General features: G+C 39.2%; 1 protein-coding gene across 2 annotated transcripts in view; it reads left to right on the top strand.

Moving 5' to 3' along the window:
* LOC117209962 overlaps window positions 1-19,372 on the top strand; it is a 248,147-nt gene that overhangs the window by 129,804 nt on the left and 98,971 nt on the right. For both annotated transcript variants that reach the window (XM_033452452.1, XM_033452451.1), the window contains one exon: window positions 16,156-16,303. In XM_033452452.1, coding sequence (XP_033308343.1) covers window positions 16,156-16,303 — 148 coding nt within the window. The remainder of the gene's footprint in view (window positions 1-16,155; window positions 16,304-19,372) is intronic.

The following is a 19,372-nucleotide window of genomic DNA, read 5'->3' as shown; positions in this document are numbered from 1 at the left end:
CTCTTGAATCTTAATCGTTCAAACAGTATACCGTTGGGATTGTTCATTCATGGAAACTTTTTCGTCGAATCTGCACGACTCGCCCGGAATACTAACACAAATTGAAGGAAGACGGAGAATCAAAATATGCTCCAAGTTGAAATTTATTCATCGGTCGGGTGATTTGACATTCACTTTGTTCAGCTTGCTCCTTTACCGCCACTTTCATCCGTCTCGTTATTATCGTTCAAAAGCATATCCCGGGCCATCCCCTCGAATCTGAATTTAACCAGATAGCGGAAATGTTAGCGATCGCTTTACGATGCGATTTTACGTGATTGCGATCTCGATTGCCATCAAACCTCTTTCGATCCCTTTCATTGCCACTCTACGATCAACGTCGATTTCCAATCCCCCTTTCCCCGACACAGGCACCCTTTCTACTTCTCACGTGTTCGTAACCCCGATACAAGAGAATTTGTTCACCGAATGTTTTTGTATAACTGAAACTAAATTCGTTCGCTTTCTGACAATCGATGTCTGCATTAAAATAAGTACCTATGCAAATACATTCTCACAAAACCCGTGAAAAAGAACATTTTCAAGACAGTGGCAGAGATAGGCGGACTTGATCAGAAAGTTAAACCAAGTGGCTAATGAAACGAAGGAAAAGACGAAGCCAGAGCATCGATCAAAGTCGATGGTACGAAAAATCACGCCGATTCAGCCGGCGGTGAATCAATCTCGGAAGCGACAACGCTCGCTCGATCGTATCCCGATTTTCCATCGGTCATTACTTATCCCAGGAAACAATTACCAGACCGAGCCTGTTTCACAGTCGTCCCGTATTCCGTTCACGCGTGGAACGAGCTCGAGGTTTAATTTTTCGGAGGCGATGCAACGACGTCGCAGCCGCCTCCGGCGACATGTCCTCGCGTCCAATTCGACTGAATTATTAAAAGTACCCCGGAGGATTTCCAAGTAGCTCCGCTGGCCGGTGGCGGGCAAAAAGCTGGATGATTACAATCACGTCGCCTCGTAAAGCGATCGCGAACGGTCCCTCGCACTACTCTGAATCCTCATTCACCTCGATTCTATCTGCCCACTCCCTTTAACCGACTTACTGAATCGAGAAGTTACCCTTGTCGATGTATTCCCAAACCTCCTTCGTCTATGTGCACATGCAGGTCTCGTGAAAAAATTAGACGGCCAGAAGAAGAGTCTCCGATACTTGCTCGTCTAAAATGCACCATGGAATCCCTCGTCCTTTTGTCCCAGCGAGTTACGCGTTGTCGCGGCTCTGAATAAAATACGTGTGAATGATATTTCAAGCGTGTATAATTGAACAGCCCCTGGCGAGATGCTGGGTGGAATAGAGAAAGAATCTTGCCGTGGATCGAGCTACAGGATTTGAAAATGAATACTGCAGTTGCTTGTTGGCTGCTGCTGCTGCTGCTGCTGGATCTGGAACGTGCAATCTCAACGGGAAATTGTGGCTAACTGTTCTTGGGATGACGAGGGATAGGCAACGGTTCAAGAAGCCTTCCGAAGATAGGAAGCTGGGTTCCGGTGGTTCCCATCCATCCTACGTGTTCTAATTAAACGAATCAACAAATTTCGCTCGTTGATGTGCCTATTCGGCACGTTTTTGCTTAGGTTATCAAAGAGAAATGAATTTTTACGTTCAATGCATCGGCAAGATGGATTTTTAAAATGTTTCATTAATATTTGAAAGAAAAAGTACGCATTTCGGGATTAATCGAGGGTTGAAAGTATTCAAATTTAAGAACTGTGATTTGACGCGAAAAAAAGAAGCATACATTGTGGGAAAAATGTTTGGAATTGTGTAATACCGCGTTATTATTACGATAACATTCTTCGTTGAAACTTTCTGAACGAGTCACCAACTTCGGTTGTTACATCGAAGTGAAAAAATCTCTCGCTTCGCGATCGTGCGAAACGCGGGATTCGAACCGCAGAAAAATTTCATCGCGCATCACGCGTAAGGTATATCCGTGAAGCATGAACTCGAAATTCCATTTGAACTTGTAATGAGGTTCCGCTTTTTGATTCCGCGGACTTCGGAATTTTTCGAACGCCACTTTCGCGCCTGTTCCCTCTTTATTCATCACGAGGAAAAAGTTGGAATCCCATCAGGAGTTTCTCTTCGTTCGCAGGTTTCATTTCCGCGGAGCCGCGATAAACAGAATCCCGGAAAATCTTTGACTATTTCGCGTTTAACCCGTTTTCAAATTACTTTCGTTATAATTACAAAGGCGACAGATTCGCTTTCTTTGCGCGTCAGAAATCGTATATTAACCTTTCCTGGTCGACAAGCCGAGCAGACTACCAAAAACTCGAGCAATTAATGTTCATTATTCCCGGCCCAGCGAACGAACGCGTGACTCCTCTTCTGTCTACGTTCTACCAGCGAGATGAACGACTTTTTATTGTTTTACACCGTGTTAATTCACTGTCGGCTGTTCGTAATACGTCACAGGATCGAGCGTTTAACATTGTTCCAACGGCGGAGAGAAAATTCTAATGTCGCCTCGATTTATCGCCGGCTCGTTACGAGTGGATGAAAAAGTTTTATTGCGATCACGTCAGCTCGTAAAACGATAGATTGGCATTACCCGACTAATCCGCTAATTCCAAAGATTTGCTCGCGGCGATGGCTCGTGAATTTCAAGATATCGGCGAACCCCTTTTTGCACGAATTAAATTCACGAATCACTGTCTCGAATTTCTTCTCTTTTCCTTTCACCCTCTTCTCTTCTTTCTTTTTTTTTTGTCCTTCTCCTTTCTTTTCGCTTATTCTCTCTGTCTATGATATTAGCGCCGTTGGAAAGATTCGTGCGACCCAGTTCGTCGCCTAAGACGATTAATTTTCTGTCCAGATCGAAGCACATTTCGCGTTATTATGCAAATACGAGGAAGATCGTGATAATTTTATTTGACGAAGAAACGGATATTATGGAAAGTTCGTTGACGTTTCCAGACTTTCCATATACAGTGATTTCTTATGCAAAGAGAAATCGAAAGCGCGGCACGATGTTTTTTTTTATTACAGGCGTGGCTTTGAAGGAGGTCGATTTTTGGAATTTTCCAGATTTTTCAAAATTTACGAACTTCTCTCGTTTCCGCGATACCTCCTGTACGTAATATTTGATATTAAACTCCGAGAGAAGTAGATTATCCGCAGCGCAAGATAAACAGGACCCCACGTTGGAAGAAAGTTGCAAGTTACCATAAAGCAAAGATGTGATACGATGTTACACGCCTTTGATCCGGCCCACTGAAACAGATTAAAGTCCGCTCGCATGTCCGACCCGCCGTAAAAGTTTCCGGTGAGCGGAGGTGCGACAAGCTCGTTGGAAGAGTAAGGAAAAAGTTTTTTTGACACGGCCACTGACAGCGTTTCTTCATAAGCTTTCTTAATTTAAACCATAAAGTTTACGGCGGGCCGGGTTGCTATGTCCGAACCAACTTTCAACCCTAGGAAATTGAACGTTGCATCCGATGCAATTAACTCGGCGGTGGTTACGAATAACCACCGTTTTCAGGAACGGAATTGCATCCTATAAGGGTTACAGCTAAGAGAAAGTTCCAGTCAAACTTCGAGCCAATTTCAAGGTTGTTCCGGGGAAATTGGATTTATTATAAGGGAAAGTTTTCTTACTAACGACATTTTAAAATCGATAATAAGCGCGTACCTGCAGAGAATTCTCCTTAACTGTTCACCAGCTTTTCCTAGGGTTGTTTGTCGTTATCAGGTACGGCTGGCCGTAGCTTCGATAATTTTGATTCTCGCTTAAAGATGTAATTGCATTGAAGTTTATATAATCCGTCGAAGAATGTAAAAGTTTAAGATTGGATAAATTACTCGAAAGAAGTGAAACTTAGCGACAGCTATAAAAGAAGTGGGCTTTAAGTAGAAGCGGTCAGTATGTAGTGAGACATAGTTGTTGTGCCATAAACCTCGAGCATCCTTTCGTGAGTAAGTTCAACCATAAGAAATATATAAATATTCTATAAAGTTGACATGATATAACCTTTTCTTTTTTTTAGCTCATTAAAAATACAGTTGTAAACTAAGCTTAGGCGTGTTTCAGGAGAACATTTCGAATTCAACATTGAACGAATGTACCGCGAAAGAAATTCACGCTAATCGAATGAAGAAGCGAATTAAAAAACATTCGATCGTCTCTTACGTAGCTTTTTCAAGCCGAATCGAGCAAACGCAGTTGAGGAGAGCGAGTACTTCTCTAATAAAATTAGCTCTGTTCGGTCGCTCTATTCAACCAAAGGCCCTTCGACGTTCTCCTCCTTTGAATAACTTTAGGCATGGCGGCGCGGTTTTCTCCGTACCCCCTCCACTGCCCTCTATCCGCTCCCATCCGCCCCCGCACGTTTTCTTTGCCGCAGTTCACTTCCACTGTAAACATTTGCACAACTTTCACTCGGTTTGCACCCATTCAACGTCGTTCCAGAAGCTGTTCATAGTTCACCCGTGAAGCAGTTGGCCGTAATCGTTTGCCCTGCACTTACGAAGAATGTACACTAAACCCCCGTCTCCCTGTATTTTTTCCATCCTCATTTCGCAACTGTGGAACACGATCTATACACAATCCGGGAGTTCCATCAATTTCCAGCGATTAATGATAATCACCGGATCGAATGACAGCGTGCTGGACGATACGTGCGCGCTGTAATTTACATTTCCTTGATCTTTCTTGGTACGTCAGACGCGATAATGTTTAAATGATATTCGCCGTGGAGCACGTCTACCCGCCGCTACATTTAGGAAGATCGATTTGCGATAAGTTTCATTTGTAACCTGGCAGTGAACGACACGAGCTTGGAAAGATCCGCTTTCGTGCATGTGTTTAAAAAAAGTACGTAAATCCGAACGAATCGCGGCGTAATATCTAACATTTTCGTTAGAATTTTAACGGGCGATTGAAACGACTCGATTCTGTTCTCTTACACAAAGTACTGGTTTACATTCTACGAGCTACGAGTAATCATTTAATGATGAATTCAACTTGATCCTTTGAAGGATCCAAGATACATCAACAACGGTCGCGTATTTAAATCGCCTTTGTACATGCTTGCGTAACGATGCTTTTACTGGATCTAATAATTAAAAGGTCAGCCAAAGACCTAAAAGAATAATGCGCCTGAGTCTCGTAATACTTTGTCAATGGTATCCATCAAGCTGATAATAGACTCGCTTAAATATACTGCTTAACCTTATATGGAAGATACGAGAGCCACGAACCTTCCTCCCTTTCGAATTACTTTCCCGAAATTTTCAAATCGTCGCGGAGAACTCGATGGATAGTGCGGCTTCGCGACACGAAACGATCGAAAGTCGTTTTACCCCTACATGGAACGAATAAACGTTTGTTAGAACAATGGAACGCTTTGAAAAAACCAACTCATCGATGAAAGTATCATCGCTTCTGTTCCCGTCTCGTCCACGGGTAATCCACTTTGCGAAGAACAATGCGTGTCTATGCCGTTCTATCATGCCTCACGAACGACAAAAACACACGAAACTGTCGTCTACTATCTCGCACAATTCTAGTGGTAATTCACTTATTGTTTCACAGAGTGAGGCGCTAATGAATCATACAAGTATAATTCAATTGATCCAATTCTGGTGAGTTGCCGCGATTCAAACCGTGACTCATACCATATCCCTTATCGCCCTTTCCTTTTCTTTCCACGTTTCCACGGCTTCTCTGTCTTCGTTTTGATCCAACGTTATCGCCCTGGGTGTGAATTTCGTCGCGACTCTCCGTACATGTTTTATTTTATTTTTGCGTTCAAACCTGAACCGTACGCATTATTAGCTGAGAAATTAATTCTCCACTCCCTTTCCCCGATGTGTCGGCGGAAACGCGAAGGGCAAGCCCTCTGAATGTTTCAGAAGATTCGGAGCCACATGCCTCGATAATGAGCGTGAGCGTTCATAATGCAGAATGGCAACGATGAAAATTGTAATCGCGCTTGCCAGAGGATTGAATGTTCGATGGTGAAAGGAAGCGAAATATCGGAGAGATACGAGAAATTAGCTGTAAAGGAAATTCTATCTTTTTCTCCTGAATATAATACTTTAATATTATTACAGCGTTTCTTTGTCGTAACTACAATTTTCTTGAAAATTTCGCTGTCTATTTTTATAGCGAATACTCGTTACAATTCTTCTTTCAATTTTTTAGCTATAAAGGGGCGAGCTTAGATCAAAGACAACGCCAATTACTGAAAAAAGATTTACGGTGCGTTTATTTAAGCAAGGATTCGATACAAACAACTTTTATCTTTCGTTTCTCCTCCGTTGTTTTTCTTTCAACGAGCACAAATGCATTCGTTCATGCTTCGTTTTAGAAATTCCGCATTCCATTCGACGTTTTCATCTTCGCATTAGCATCAGACCTCTCTCTTTCTCTCTGCACGCATTTCATTCACGGTCATGACTGCATCGACGTTAGAGAAATATCGTAACAAGCAAACTTTACGACACGCTCTGTCCTTTTCCTCTCTGCCTGCGTCATTGCAAACTAGCAGGTTTATTCACTCTGTTATTCTTAAATTAGGGCGTTTCACGAACAAATGCATGGAACTAGGACGACGGGAGGTTGAAACAAAAATTTTATTCACGACGTCGCTCGCCGAGAAGTAATTTTTTATATTTAACGTAAACTTTTTTGCGTTTTACGTATCGCGGTCGGTTTTTAATTAAATTAAGAGTTAATTGGATTTCGGTACTCACCCACCTCTCACTTACACCTTGCTTTTATTTCGCTGATGCTTGGACAACGTGTAAGTGGGAAAAATTAATGAAATCCTATATCACTATCACAGGACACAAAATCAGAAAATTCCTGTCTCTTTTAGATTAAATTTCGACATATTTTTTGTAGGATAAGGATAGTCTGGTGAGAAAGAATAAATATTTTGTAATTCCTTCTCTCACATTCTTTTCGTCTTTCATAATATGCAGGTTTTCTTCCTTCTTCTTTCTCTCTCCCTTTTTCTTTCTCTCGCGTTCTTTGTTCGCGTATAAAATAGACATTTTTCCCTTTCTTTTTTATTAGCTATTTGAAACCTCAATGGAGATTTTATTATTACTTATGTACACACATAATATACAGTAGCGTTTCTATACTGAGATTTAAGGATTCCGGGAACAAAAACAGCTGCCAGATTTCCTCTTTGCAAACAAAATAGTGCGCGAGTTAGTTCTCATGATTATATAATTTAAAATTTTTTCCTCTCGCACAAGTATTTCTCTTCGTGAATGTTTGAAAGTTGCTTGCGAAGCTCTTTTCTTCGACTTTAAACTTCTTAACGAAAGAGTACTGAAGATAGTTTTGTAAGTTGTGCAATTTAGAATGTTCACTGTACAAAAGAATTTCATGAGACTTTGAAACTTGCCGAAAACGGTGAGACTGTTTAGTATACATCTTTCTACGAATCTTTCACGACCGTAATTTCTGTTTCCTCTTCTAAAAATTCAGAACATGCAAGATCGTAACCTACCTAAATCGTTAATGAGTGTAAAACGTACATTGAATTTCTAAAAACAATTTCCTATTTCAAACTGAATTGCTTGTATATCTTCATTATATTCTCATGATCTGGATTTCTCATTAAAAATAAATGTTTCAATGAAAATATTTCTGATTATTTTCTAATTCATTATAAATAGATACTTCTATTTTTTGTTGCAAAACAACATTTTTTTGTAAGCAAAACTTTGTAAACGAAAGTTGAACAACGAGTTTGTTTAAAAAGACGCTTGCGAACAATGAAAGGAAATAAACAAAAGATACCAAAGAAGAGGCTAGATTTGATTTTTCCATCGTGCGGTCGAGAGATGCCATAAGGTGAAATTAAGCAGAAAGTAGGACATTCCCCGAAATTAGATTCAAGTACGATTTTCTTCGAGAACGTTATTGTCGGCACGAAATATAATTTTTATCTCATTCCCGGCAAAAATACAATTCGTATAACGAAAGTTCTATGTCCAACAATAAATCGAGAAATCTTTTCCCTTCGTGTTAGGGCCATCACTCAGTACTAGAAAGAACGTTCAGACTTCCTCGTATTTCGTAACGATTTTTTCCTACCGATCCTCGTCTCGTCCTTATCTCATTAATGATAATTACTTTCATATGAAAAACTGTGATTGTTGGATGGACATGGACATCCGTTGAAAGTCACGGGAGCATGTCGAGAGCATTGAATAAAGTTGAAACGAGTGGCCGCGTAATGGCCGTGTAAATCGAGTTTCGTATTCTCAAAAGCCGGCCGAGGGTAAATTGCCGATATTTCTATCCCGCCATTGCCAGCCACAATCCGGCAGTGACTTCGAAATCGCGTATCGTACAATTGCCACCAAATTCCGTGTTTAAGAGAGGGACCAAGCTATATAGATTCGTAACGAGCGCATTCAAAGCGACGCTGGATTACCGTTTTGCTCGGGAGAAGGCAATTGTAGTAGCTCATTATGCTTAGATACAATCGGCCGAGGGAAAGGTTCATGTCGGACGCGTGAAATTTCGAATATTAACCTTTTGTGCTCCATTTAATTCGTTAATGCATCGTTTCCTCGTCTCGCGGACAACCCTTTGTTCTTAGACCGAACTCCTGCTTTCTTTCTTTCCCTCTTCTTTTAACTTTCTGGCTGGAAGAAAGGGATAGAAAGAAGCTCGTCGCTTACCGACGTGAATTTTTACTCGTTGCGTTAACGTTACATTTTTTTAGCAAACACTTACTCATATTTTTATAGTATTCAATGTTTTTAAGTGTTCGTAGTACGTAATATTTTTAATTCGTTGGTATTAAAATAATTTTAAAATATACGTTACGCATAGAAGGGGTAGAAAGTCGAATAAAAAATACAAGGTACGTTTTAAAATGGATATAATGTATTTTTATATCGAATACATTTAGTAGAACTTTTAAATAGAGACATTTTTACAGGTAAAAAATTCATTTTAATTTTCATTTCAATCTTTTAAATCTCCATTAAATTCTCTCGATTTTCATTTTTTGATAAGTTATTTGCAACCTGCAGGACGAATACAATCTGCGGTATCTTCTCGAAAAATTTATTCAGTGGAAGGACTGATTGTTAATATCACGATGAAACCAAGAGGAAGGATCGGTCTAAAAACATTGAATTCTTCTTTCACCTGACTGTTCGTATAGTAAATCTGGTGTTCGGTGACGTTCAAGTTTCGAAAAAAAACATGCATGTGCGAGACCCTTGAACACAGTTGTTTCGACTAATTTTCATCCTTGTACATTAAGGGAAATTGCGTGTTTCGTCTTCATCAATAATCACATGTTTCTTTGATCTAATATTTGCAGAGATACACGCGTAGCATTCTACCTCGATGTATAACCGTAATTTCTCTCGATCGAATAATTAACCGGACGCCTGACCAGCATTGTAGCCTGTTATTTTGAATAACGAATGGTCAACATACTGGCAGATTATTCTCTGCTGAAACTATTGGCTCTGACCTAGTCAAATTTTCAGATTACACGCGCACTTATTTTCTATTAAATCCTAGAGTATCTTCGTTCCTTCGTCAAAATTAGATCTAATTCCCAATGCGCTCTCATATTCCTCTTGTATATACGATAATTTGTATATACTCCGTTGTTGCTCTGTTCATAAATTATGGGATATTTCTCTAAATTATGCTTCCTGGATGATAAACCCGATACAAAGTCCACATTAAATTCGCCAAATATTTTCTTCGATGAATGTTTCATTAACACGAATGACAATATTACAATTCGTTGAAAATAGCACGAATAGCATGCGTGTTGAACGAGCGTGTTGCAAATACGTTGCATTATATGTCCTTATTGCGATGCTTTTGTTAAAGCTGTATTGAGAGACGTAAATGGAGTAAATTGTAGGTGTAAATGAATAAATATACATGATGGGGTTCGACGGCGGGGAAAATGGAGCAGCTTGAAACCGTAGGAAGGGAAATTAACGAGATTCCGAAACTCAGAACGATAGTCCACGTGACGATACCTGAAATTATACAGCACCACCAGCGGCAGTCCACTCTTTGTTTTACTTCCTACATAAATTATGGATAATCTTCTTAGTTTCGTGCCTCCCTCGAGGAACTTCCACTTCCGATGATCGTGGCGAAAGATTAAGTTTGAATTCGAGAATCCTGCGCGCCGTCTCCTCGTAACACCGAGATCTTTAACTTCTTTCGTTTTCATCGCGCCGCTCTCATTTTCATACTATTTTCGAAACGGATTCCCCTTCGCTTTAATTCCCCCGTTTCATATTCAGCTTGAACGCCCAGCTGAATAACGTTATAAAATTGGAGAACTTCCGTCTCTACGATTCTGGTCCTATGTCCGGCTATACACCTCGCGGAACACAAAATCGTTGCCCGAACGAACGAACCGATTGTTACGCATTTGCCTGTTTTGTCTGCTATTTGTGTATAGACTAGTTTATCTGGATATTTTAACACAGACAGGTTAACGTAGGAAGTTAAATTTTCATGTCATGTTTTTTTTTTTTTTCGCTTTCCGTTCTTTTTTTCGCTATCGGTATTTGTATTTATTATTCGAAAATATATGGAGTATAATCACAACAAATCGTTGACATTATAATTTTCAAAGTTACGTATACTTGTGTGCTTGTTTGTAGTCATTAAGAAATGTTTGGTGATTTAAAATCTGAAAGTAGAAGTGACATTGAGTAGAATTGGACTGTGTGTGAACAGACACATCATTTAATAGACGTGTTTATTTATGATTAATTGTGATTTTATTATTTTATTTATATCTTTGCTGTCAGATTTAGTAAATTCCAATGATACAATTATAATATTCTCAGCAAATTTAATGGTAAAAGGAATGAAATATGTACAATATATTGTCGAATCCTCTAAAATATTTAATATTTCGCTTATTTTCGCAGAAAACAAAGCATGAATTAGATATCGAATGAAAATATCGATGTAAATATGAGAACAGGTTAATTTATTTCTATAAATATTCAATATACAAACATTTGTTATGTAGGGTACATTATTTGTTGTGCAACTATTAAACTGGTAGCTAAGTATTGCATAACTATGTTTTTTCGATATACGTACATTTTAAGATTCCATTTCAAACAGAATTTTTGTTAAAGTGTACATATCAATTTAAAGTTGGCCGGAATTTTATTTCATGGAGAATTGTATCACGTCTCTTGATACATTGGCTGAAACGTATTCGCAGGTGCTCACTGTTGAGAAATTCCATCAAAGTTTCCGAATCGGATTCTTGCCTCGGCTTGAATCGACGACGTTCAGATTTCTAATTACACTTTTGTTTGTAATGGACCCAAATTTCGCACCACTGTCGCCGTTATTTATGTTGCAATTCGTCGAAAAGTACACCAACTGCGTGCACCATTTAAGATGTTTTCGTTAAAATTATAGTTGAAAGAATTCCAAATTACTATTTGCAGATGAAACACACTGCAATATTTTCACACCAAATACGCGTGAATTTACGAATTATTAGGTGGTTATATTAAATTATTAAACCATGTCACTTCATTTGTTCACACTATTATCGTTCGTTCTATTCAGTTAATCAAGTTTTTCGAAGAGATTTTATTCCAGAAAATATTTTAGCGTGCTTGCAACGCGTGGCAGCATTTTTCATTTGTCTTTCAAGTAATTTTTCAACCTCTCCGCGCTATGAGAAAAGATTAGTTAAACGACGAACGTATTTGCTAAGAAAATTATTCTCGTAATCAGAAGAACATTCGACATTAAAAGGGTTAAATATTTTTAACAATTCCGTGAACGTTTCTTCGACGACGGTACGATGCACGTCAATTTCGAAGTTAAAAGTACTATCAAAACATTAGGTTCTGCTGCCAGTAAAGGAAAGAGATATCATAAAAGAGTCGATAGCCGGTCGCAAATGCGAATCAATATGCGGAAATGATAGTCCTTATCTTGCACTCGTCACGAGCATTCGTTTCTCCTTTCATATTCCACATTTACCCTCGCTACTTAACTTTCATGCTTCTTAGATATTTCTCTCACTAAACCGACATATTATTACACAGAGAGATACACGTTCAAACGAGTTTTATAGATCATTTAAAAAAAGACACTCAGAAACAAATAAAAGCGTGAATACAGCGATACGAAAATAATGAAAAAATGCCAGTAATTTCCATGACAATTTTACGGGTAACGTAGCATAATAATTGCAACGAATGGAATCGTTGAATTTAAAAGTAGAAATATCGGGAACGCCAGAGGGTATGGAGGAGAGATCGATTCATTTTTATTTCCCAATAATCACCGTGGAAAACGCAACATTATATATTTTATACGCTACGTATTTATACTATGCGTCGGTACGAAATCGCCAGTACGGTAAATTCAACGGCACGACAATTCACCGAAATCGAAATAAAAATCTTCGTGTTCGTTACAGAACCGTTACGAGCATGCGAGGCACGATTTATTTCGCGTATAGCGATTTAAAAACACGCGTATGGTGTTAACATTAACACGGGGAAAAGAAAATTGAGAGTGGGGGAAACGGTAGCAGCAGCAGCAATAGCAACGTCAGCGACAACGGCAACAACAATACGCCCACGCACTTGTATTCAATGTTTTCGGGTTTTCCATGCGTCTAGCCGGAAGTAATGGGAATTTAGTGTACATAGCCTGTAGTAGCGGGCCAACCTGAACGAAACGAAACGGAACGTAAACTAAAAAATAAAACTTCCTATGACGATTCGAGATGTCGAGGAAATATTACGTAGAAATTTTTTGGAGTTCACGTAAAATTGGCAACAGGAAACGTATAAAATTGAACGACTAGAGACGCTCAGAAACGGTGAGATTTCTCTCTCTCTCTCTCTCTCTCTCTCTCGACTCTTTTATGCTCATTTAGTGATTTATTCATTTATTTATTCTATTCTATTTTATTTCTTTTCTCTTTTATTTCCTATTTCTGTTTGTTCCACCTGAGCCTGTTCTTTTTTCCTCTTTTTTTTTAACAAAACGATGATTCTCGTCGTTTCCACGGGAAATATCGTTCGCGTTAAGTGTAGCATCAAACCTAACGTGGCCAAAAAATGCTGGCGTTCGTCGAAAGCGTTTGTGAAACGCATCGAGAGCGTTCGTCGCGAATCTCGTGGCTGGAATCGGGCCGGCTTGTAATGGAGATAGGAAAAGGGAAACCTTTATAAAATATACCTCGAATTTCAGCGTTGCTTTGTTACCTGGCATTCCTCAATGGCTGGGTATCTTTCGGGTATTTAACTAATTTCACTTTTCTCTACCGTTTTTTCGAAACTTGATGAATTTTTGTAACCTGAATATTCTTCGATCTTTCTTTAGTATTTGATATTCTTTATTTGTAAACTGAGAGGGCTACAATTAAAAATGATAAAAAATCTACAAGAAATTGTGGGAAGTAATTATTCGTATAATATATCGTTTCCCGTGAAAGTGGCGTTAATTCAGTTTACACGTGAGCTGTACGCGCTGTGATTTAATTAAATCGGTAAGATTCCATTTCATATTACCGGATAGATAACTTTCACTTTCAAATGACCACGAAAATTCTTACTGTTTATGCTAATTACAGAAGGGGCGCAGTGCGGGACTAATTAGACGCATCTCCAATTTCCCTTGACTGAACGTGTTCGCTAGTAATTACTCCGACATCAATCAAGCCAATATTAAGGGGTGGTTACATGCGCCGCGACATAATATATATCATTACTCGATGTACCCACCACACAACATATTTCTGCATCGTTAGTGCTCATCGATATACTCTACAAAAGAGCACCATAATTTCATATTACAATATTTTCATGTTTTCAATAAAAATTCAATCTTCGTGTATACTCACGTTCAGACCATTTTTGTTAAATTTTCTCATAGAATTTTCGGAATGATATTTTTCTAAAAATAGGAAACCTCAATATCAGGAATGCACAAGAAGGAACTCGAAAATTTTTGAAGTTGGAATAGTTACGAGTATCTTTTCCCACGAATTATCTACCACGGTTATTGGTACCAAAATGCGGATCAATGGCGAGAGCATGATATATTAAAATATCAGGAACGTTAATCATGCACACTTATACCAGGTAAATTTTGAAGGGAAGATCGAAATTAGCCAGCGACGCGACGCGACGGATGAAAGTAGGTTTTATCGAGGAAGAATTCGCCACATCGCTGGCAATTTTGTAAAGTAGATGTGTGCGTCGATTTTTACGTGAAGGAAGGTGGAAAAACCGATGCAGCAAATTACGTGGCCTGTCGATCTTTTACACGAAATCCGCTTTGCTTATGATTTGCACAAGCTTTGATCGCAAAAACATTATTTCGTTTGATTTTATACATTTTCAGGCGCATTTACGCGGGGGTAGATATTCGGCGATCGACAAATTGTGTTTATTCATGAAGATTTAATTTATTTAGCGCATTACGTTTTTGTTTAATATGGTTCATAATGCAACCGTGCCATTTGTGGAAAGGTAATACTGCACCATCAGCGCGCTTTTTAGCGAAATTTGTTCGCAGTTGAATGCTTTAATTATGAAACGCGATATCCACGGTATCGTTTGCAGCCGTAGCGATAGGAAAATTTCATAATTCGAATATTGGAAAAAGGAATAAATATTTTCAAATAGTATTTTCGTAGAAACGCGATACTTTCGAAATAATCTTAAAGTGTAGAATAACGAATTCTAACAAATGCTTTAAGCTAAGTATCAGGTTGTGCCAAAAGTCTTTCGTTTCATAAGTGAAATAATAGATGTACAACATTTTCTATTTTACATTATTTTATGGATTTATGTATGATCTATTTTGCAGTAATAGAATAAAATGGATCAAACAATTCAATAAAATAATGTAAAACAAAAAATGTTGTGCATCTACTACTTTCTTATAGAACAAAAGGAACTTTTGAGGCAACCTAATAATAGCTGCTCGTATGGCGGACACTTGAATAAAATTTAGAACAAGAAGTATAGTAAGAGAGATATAACAGAGAAAAATTAGCGCAATGAAGCTTATTGAATATCAAAACGTGCGGACTTTAGCTCGTTGAATATCCGCTGAAAAATCTTTTGTATCAATTAAAAAGTCATTGCCCCGGACAACATGCGATGAAAACAGACTGAAATCGAGCTTCGATACGATCAAAGGGCAGGGAAATTTTTTTCTCGGACCGGCTGAGTGAATTAGCACACGTTCGCCCAATTAACGCATGATCATACACGAGATTAACAGATTCCATGAAAATCGGCATCGCCCTGCCACTGAGAATCTATCCGCGTCGTGTGTTGTATTTAGCGTCGACATGGCTAACGACCTCATTAGTTTTGTGGTATATATTATGGAAAATGAGAAACGAGGTAGACACGTCGAACTTCGTGGTTTTTAGAATGGAATCGCAAACGCGTTAATTAATTCCTCGCGTTCTCACCGCACGATACGACCCAACGTGTCGACGACCGCGCATCTTTCGTCAATTTAAAGGGTTCCAGCGAATTTCATTAAGTCTCCGCCAGACTGTACTGAGCACATTATTTGTTACCCGGGAACACGATAGTTTCGTCGAACCTCTGTGAAGTTGTCGCAATCTGTGAAGTTTCATCTTTCACTGATAAAAGTATTGCGTTTGAACGTCTACTCGGTCCCGTTCAAAATCCTCCATTCTCAAAAGTAACTTCGAAGAACAGACACTTTGGTTTTATTTTGTTATACAAGTAAAGTACGCACAAGATTATAAAATAAATTTCCGAGGTCAGATATACGAAAAAATGTTACGATCCATTCTTTAATACCAATAATTTTTTATGTTGATTTACGTATCAATACTTGTATCATGGTATCTGAAACGAAGAAGATTAAACGACCACGCGAAGGCCGATAAAAAGACCCGTGAAATCGGCCTAAATCCAAGAACGAATGTCATAAACGAACGTCCGTGTAGCCGGTGACGCGAGTATCGGTCGTAGGAACGTTCTATTAAGGTGAAGGCCAATAAAATGACTGTATCACTTTTCGTTGCATCGTCACTCAAATCACGTCCGACGATAAACCGGTATCCGGTTACATTCTTCTGTTCCAGGCGATGAAGATGAGCAAAGTGGGCAACCAGACCAATTCGCAGGACCCACAGGCGGTGAATTCCCGAGTTTTCGTCGGGAATCTAAACACGTTTCAGTGCAGCAAGACCGATGTGGAGCGAATGTTTCAGCGTTACGGCCGTCTGGCAGGTAGGTTCCTTCCGGTGGAATCACATAAACGAAAGCCCGGATCAGCTTCGACCCCCGACATTTTCCAGATTCTTTCGCTAGACCGTCACACGTCAGATGTTTCCACGACAAAGAATCTTTTCCCTTCTCGGGATACACTGTCACAAATAATAATAATTGTAGCGTCCGATTTCCTTAAAATAATTCAAATTTCTTTGAACTATTTTAGATAATGTTTGAAATAACGGCGGAGATGGATATTTTATAAAATAACTACGGGAGGAAATATCCTTTTATGTTTCTGTAGCAAGAATTTTTTCAATTTGATGGTAGAATGAATATTTATTCTTAGAAAAACGAATCTTCTTTCGCAACGAGCTTTCATTTTTGTTGATTTTAAGGATCTTTCCTTCGTTGAAATTCACTCGTGGCTGATTTGTAATTGAGCAACGAACTGTGCCGAAAATTGTTATTTTCATTCTTTACAATTGTGAAATCTAAATAACAGTGGTAAAATTAGCAAGGAAATGAAAAATTAATTCGCGCTTACTTCAGAAAATTTGATACCCTAATAATCGTAACTTGAGATAAAATACTAAATTTCGATTTCGTAGAAAAAATCTCATTTAATCGATATTATCTAGAATTAAGAAGCAGTGCATAAAATAACGCGCAGCCTTATTTGTGGGATTCGCGTGGAAGCATCGGTTTCAGGGTGGAGTGGAAAAGCGCAGGGTAGTTACAAACTGGCCAAAGTTGAGAAGATTCAAAGATCGGGTCGGATAACAGGAAAGACTCGCGCTGTTATCCGGTATAAAAACGTGGAAGCTCGGTTCGGCCAGAGAAAAATAGCGAGTTGGAAATAGGATTTTCTCGATACGCTCCGTCCTCGGTAACCCAATTTGTGCCGTGATAGCTCCTTGACCTTCGATATCCCGATTGGATATCCGTCTCTAGCTGCACGAACCCCGATGACTTTGTTGCTTTCACTATAGCACTAACTTCGTTTAGGAAACGTACTTTATTGCTACCAACTAAATCCACTGTGGAGAAAAAAAAGAAACAATAACAAATTAAAAGTACAAGATTGGATTTCTCTTTGAGTTTTGGATTTATCCTAAAAGATAGGAATTAAACTCGTACCATTTTCTCGTCGATATTACGTATCTCTACTACTTCATGGAATTTATTATGTATTATTAAAAGATATTTCATTCTCGATTTCTTGGGAAGCTAAAGCGCGTTCTACCGTTTGACGAACAGCAACAGGATCGTATTTCGTTAGTAAAAGTATCACACTTTTACTACTGACGCAAGTTTCGCGAAACTCGGTCTTACTTATACGAATTTCGAGTTTCCTAGAGTCTGTTGCGTACAGCTGTCACTGGTACGCGATGCGATCCGTGTTTGGTGTCTCTGAAGCAAGGAAAATTAAAGCGCAGTCTATGACGTAGTTTCTTCGCATTCGCGTGATACGTCGCATGCAACGTCCGTAATGAAAACTTGGTGCATTAAATTTGAATAAGTCAATCGGTTCTAGGCCTCCTAAGAACAACAAAGAGTTTTGCAAAATATAAGTGGAAGAAGAATTTCCTGACCAACGTAGATTAATAGTAAACTCATTAACGTAAATTCATTGAAATATTGCAGTTAAATTATTTCAAGAAATAGATTGTGTTAGAGCTAAAAATATCGCTACCTGCGATTATTACATGGAAACTAACCTACAGTATGTTTTACTGTAATTTCTGACTCGTTGGAGTTATCGTAAGATCGTCGAGCAATTGCACGACCCTAGTCTGACAGCAGACCGACCTTATCTACTTGATCGAACGCTCCTATCGTCCCACTCTTACAAAACGTTACGTTTCTTCAAATTGTGAGTTGCAATTTTATTGTTTTATCTAACATTTTCCCACATACTTGTACGTCGATTCTACAAGCGATATTAAAGCAGCAAGCCAAACTAAAAGTACGTTAATCCGTCTTAGAATCTTCATAATCGTCTTAGAATATTCTTCAAAAATATATAAAAACGCCCAGAAATCCGGGAATCCGAAGAACAGAAGACGCGGCCAAAGTTAGCCAGGGCGCTTTATCGAGAATTCATGAGCGAGCAGAAAGCTAGGGCTACTAATTCAAAACAATTTAACGCGACAAAGTGTCACAAGCATTATCACAAGGATGGAAACCCAGTTTCAGACCAGTCGTCCAATCGGACCAGCAGAGACACAGAACTCTCTCTCTCTCTCTCTCTCTCTCTCTCTCTCTCTCTCTCACTCTCTATCTCTCTCCCTCTTGCCCTCTCTTCTTTGAATCCTGGCCAGGAAGCTCGAAATCTCGTGGAAAGTGACACCGCTGAGGACGGTGGTGTCTGGGAGCTGCCGATAAACAGCTTACTTTCAGCAGCTTCCTCGATAAAGCGGCTAGACAATAAATGCGCCGCTTCTACAATGCGGCTGCGCCGAACTTTGCCGGGCAGAGAACTTGAGAATCGTCGGAGGAATTAAAAGGGGGCTTCGATTCGACAGATAAGACGACAACCACACGGCGGACACCACCGAACTGCCCCCATTCAGTAGGGCCACGGTGGCAGCTGTACCGAGCAGATTACGCGAGTCAAGTGGACGTTCGGAATTGTACCCGAGTGTTGTTTATCGACTGGACCGTCGCTTAATTTTATTTCCAAGTTCTACCTAGTTGGAGTACAGGCTTCAACTCCCCAGCGTATTCAGGGACTTGTGCTAATTCGTGCATTTGACAGTGGGGACGTCAAAAGCTCGAGTTCTTTTTGGTTGAAACGAAAGAGCAGTATAAAATTTGGTTGGACTGTTTTTGTTGGATTGAACGAAAAGTTTCTGCATTTTGTGCGGAATAATTGGACCACTAAGCGTTATAAGGATTTAAATTTGACAGAGCTTACGATTCAAAATACCTTCGTAATACTGAACTTTAACATTTTAATTGTTAAAAAGTAAAGAGGTAGTTATTAATAATTGGGTCAACGAATCGTACTGAAAAAGTTTCAGAGCGGAAACATTTTGTTTTCGGACTGCCAACTCTTCCTCCTCTTTTTTTTTCTTTTTTTTT

The sequence above is a fragment of the Bombus bifarius genome, unplaced genomic scaffold, assembly GCF_011952205.1.
Source record: "Bombus bifarius isolate JDL3187 unplaced genomic scaffold, Bbif_JDL3187 scf7180000008197, whole genome shotgun sequence".
NCBI lineage: Eukaryota > Metazoa > Arthropoda > Insecta > Hymenoptera > Apidae > Bombus > Bombus bifarius.
The sequence above is the reverse complement of the archived record's forward strand: the minus strand, read 5'-3'. Positions and strand labels throughout refer to the sequence as shown.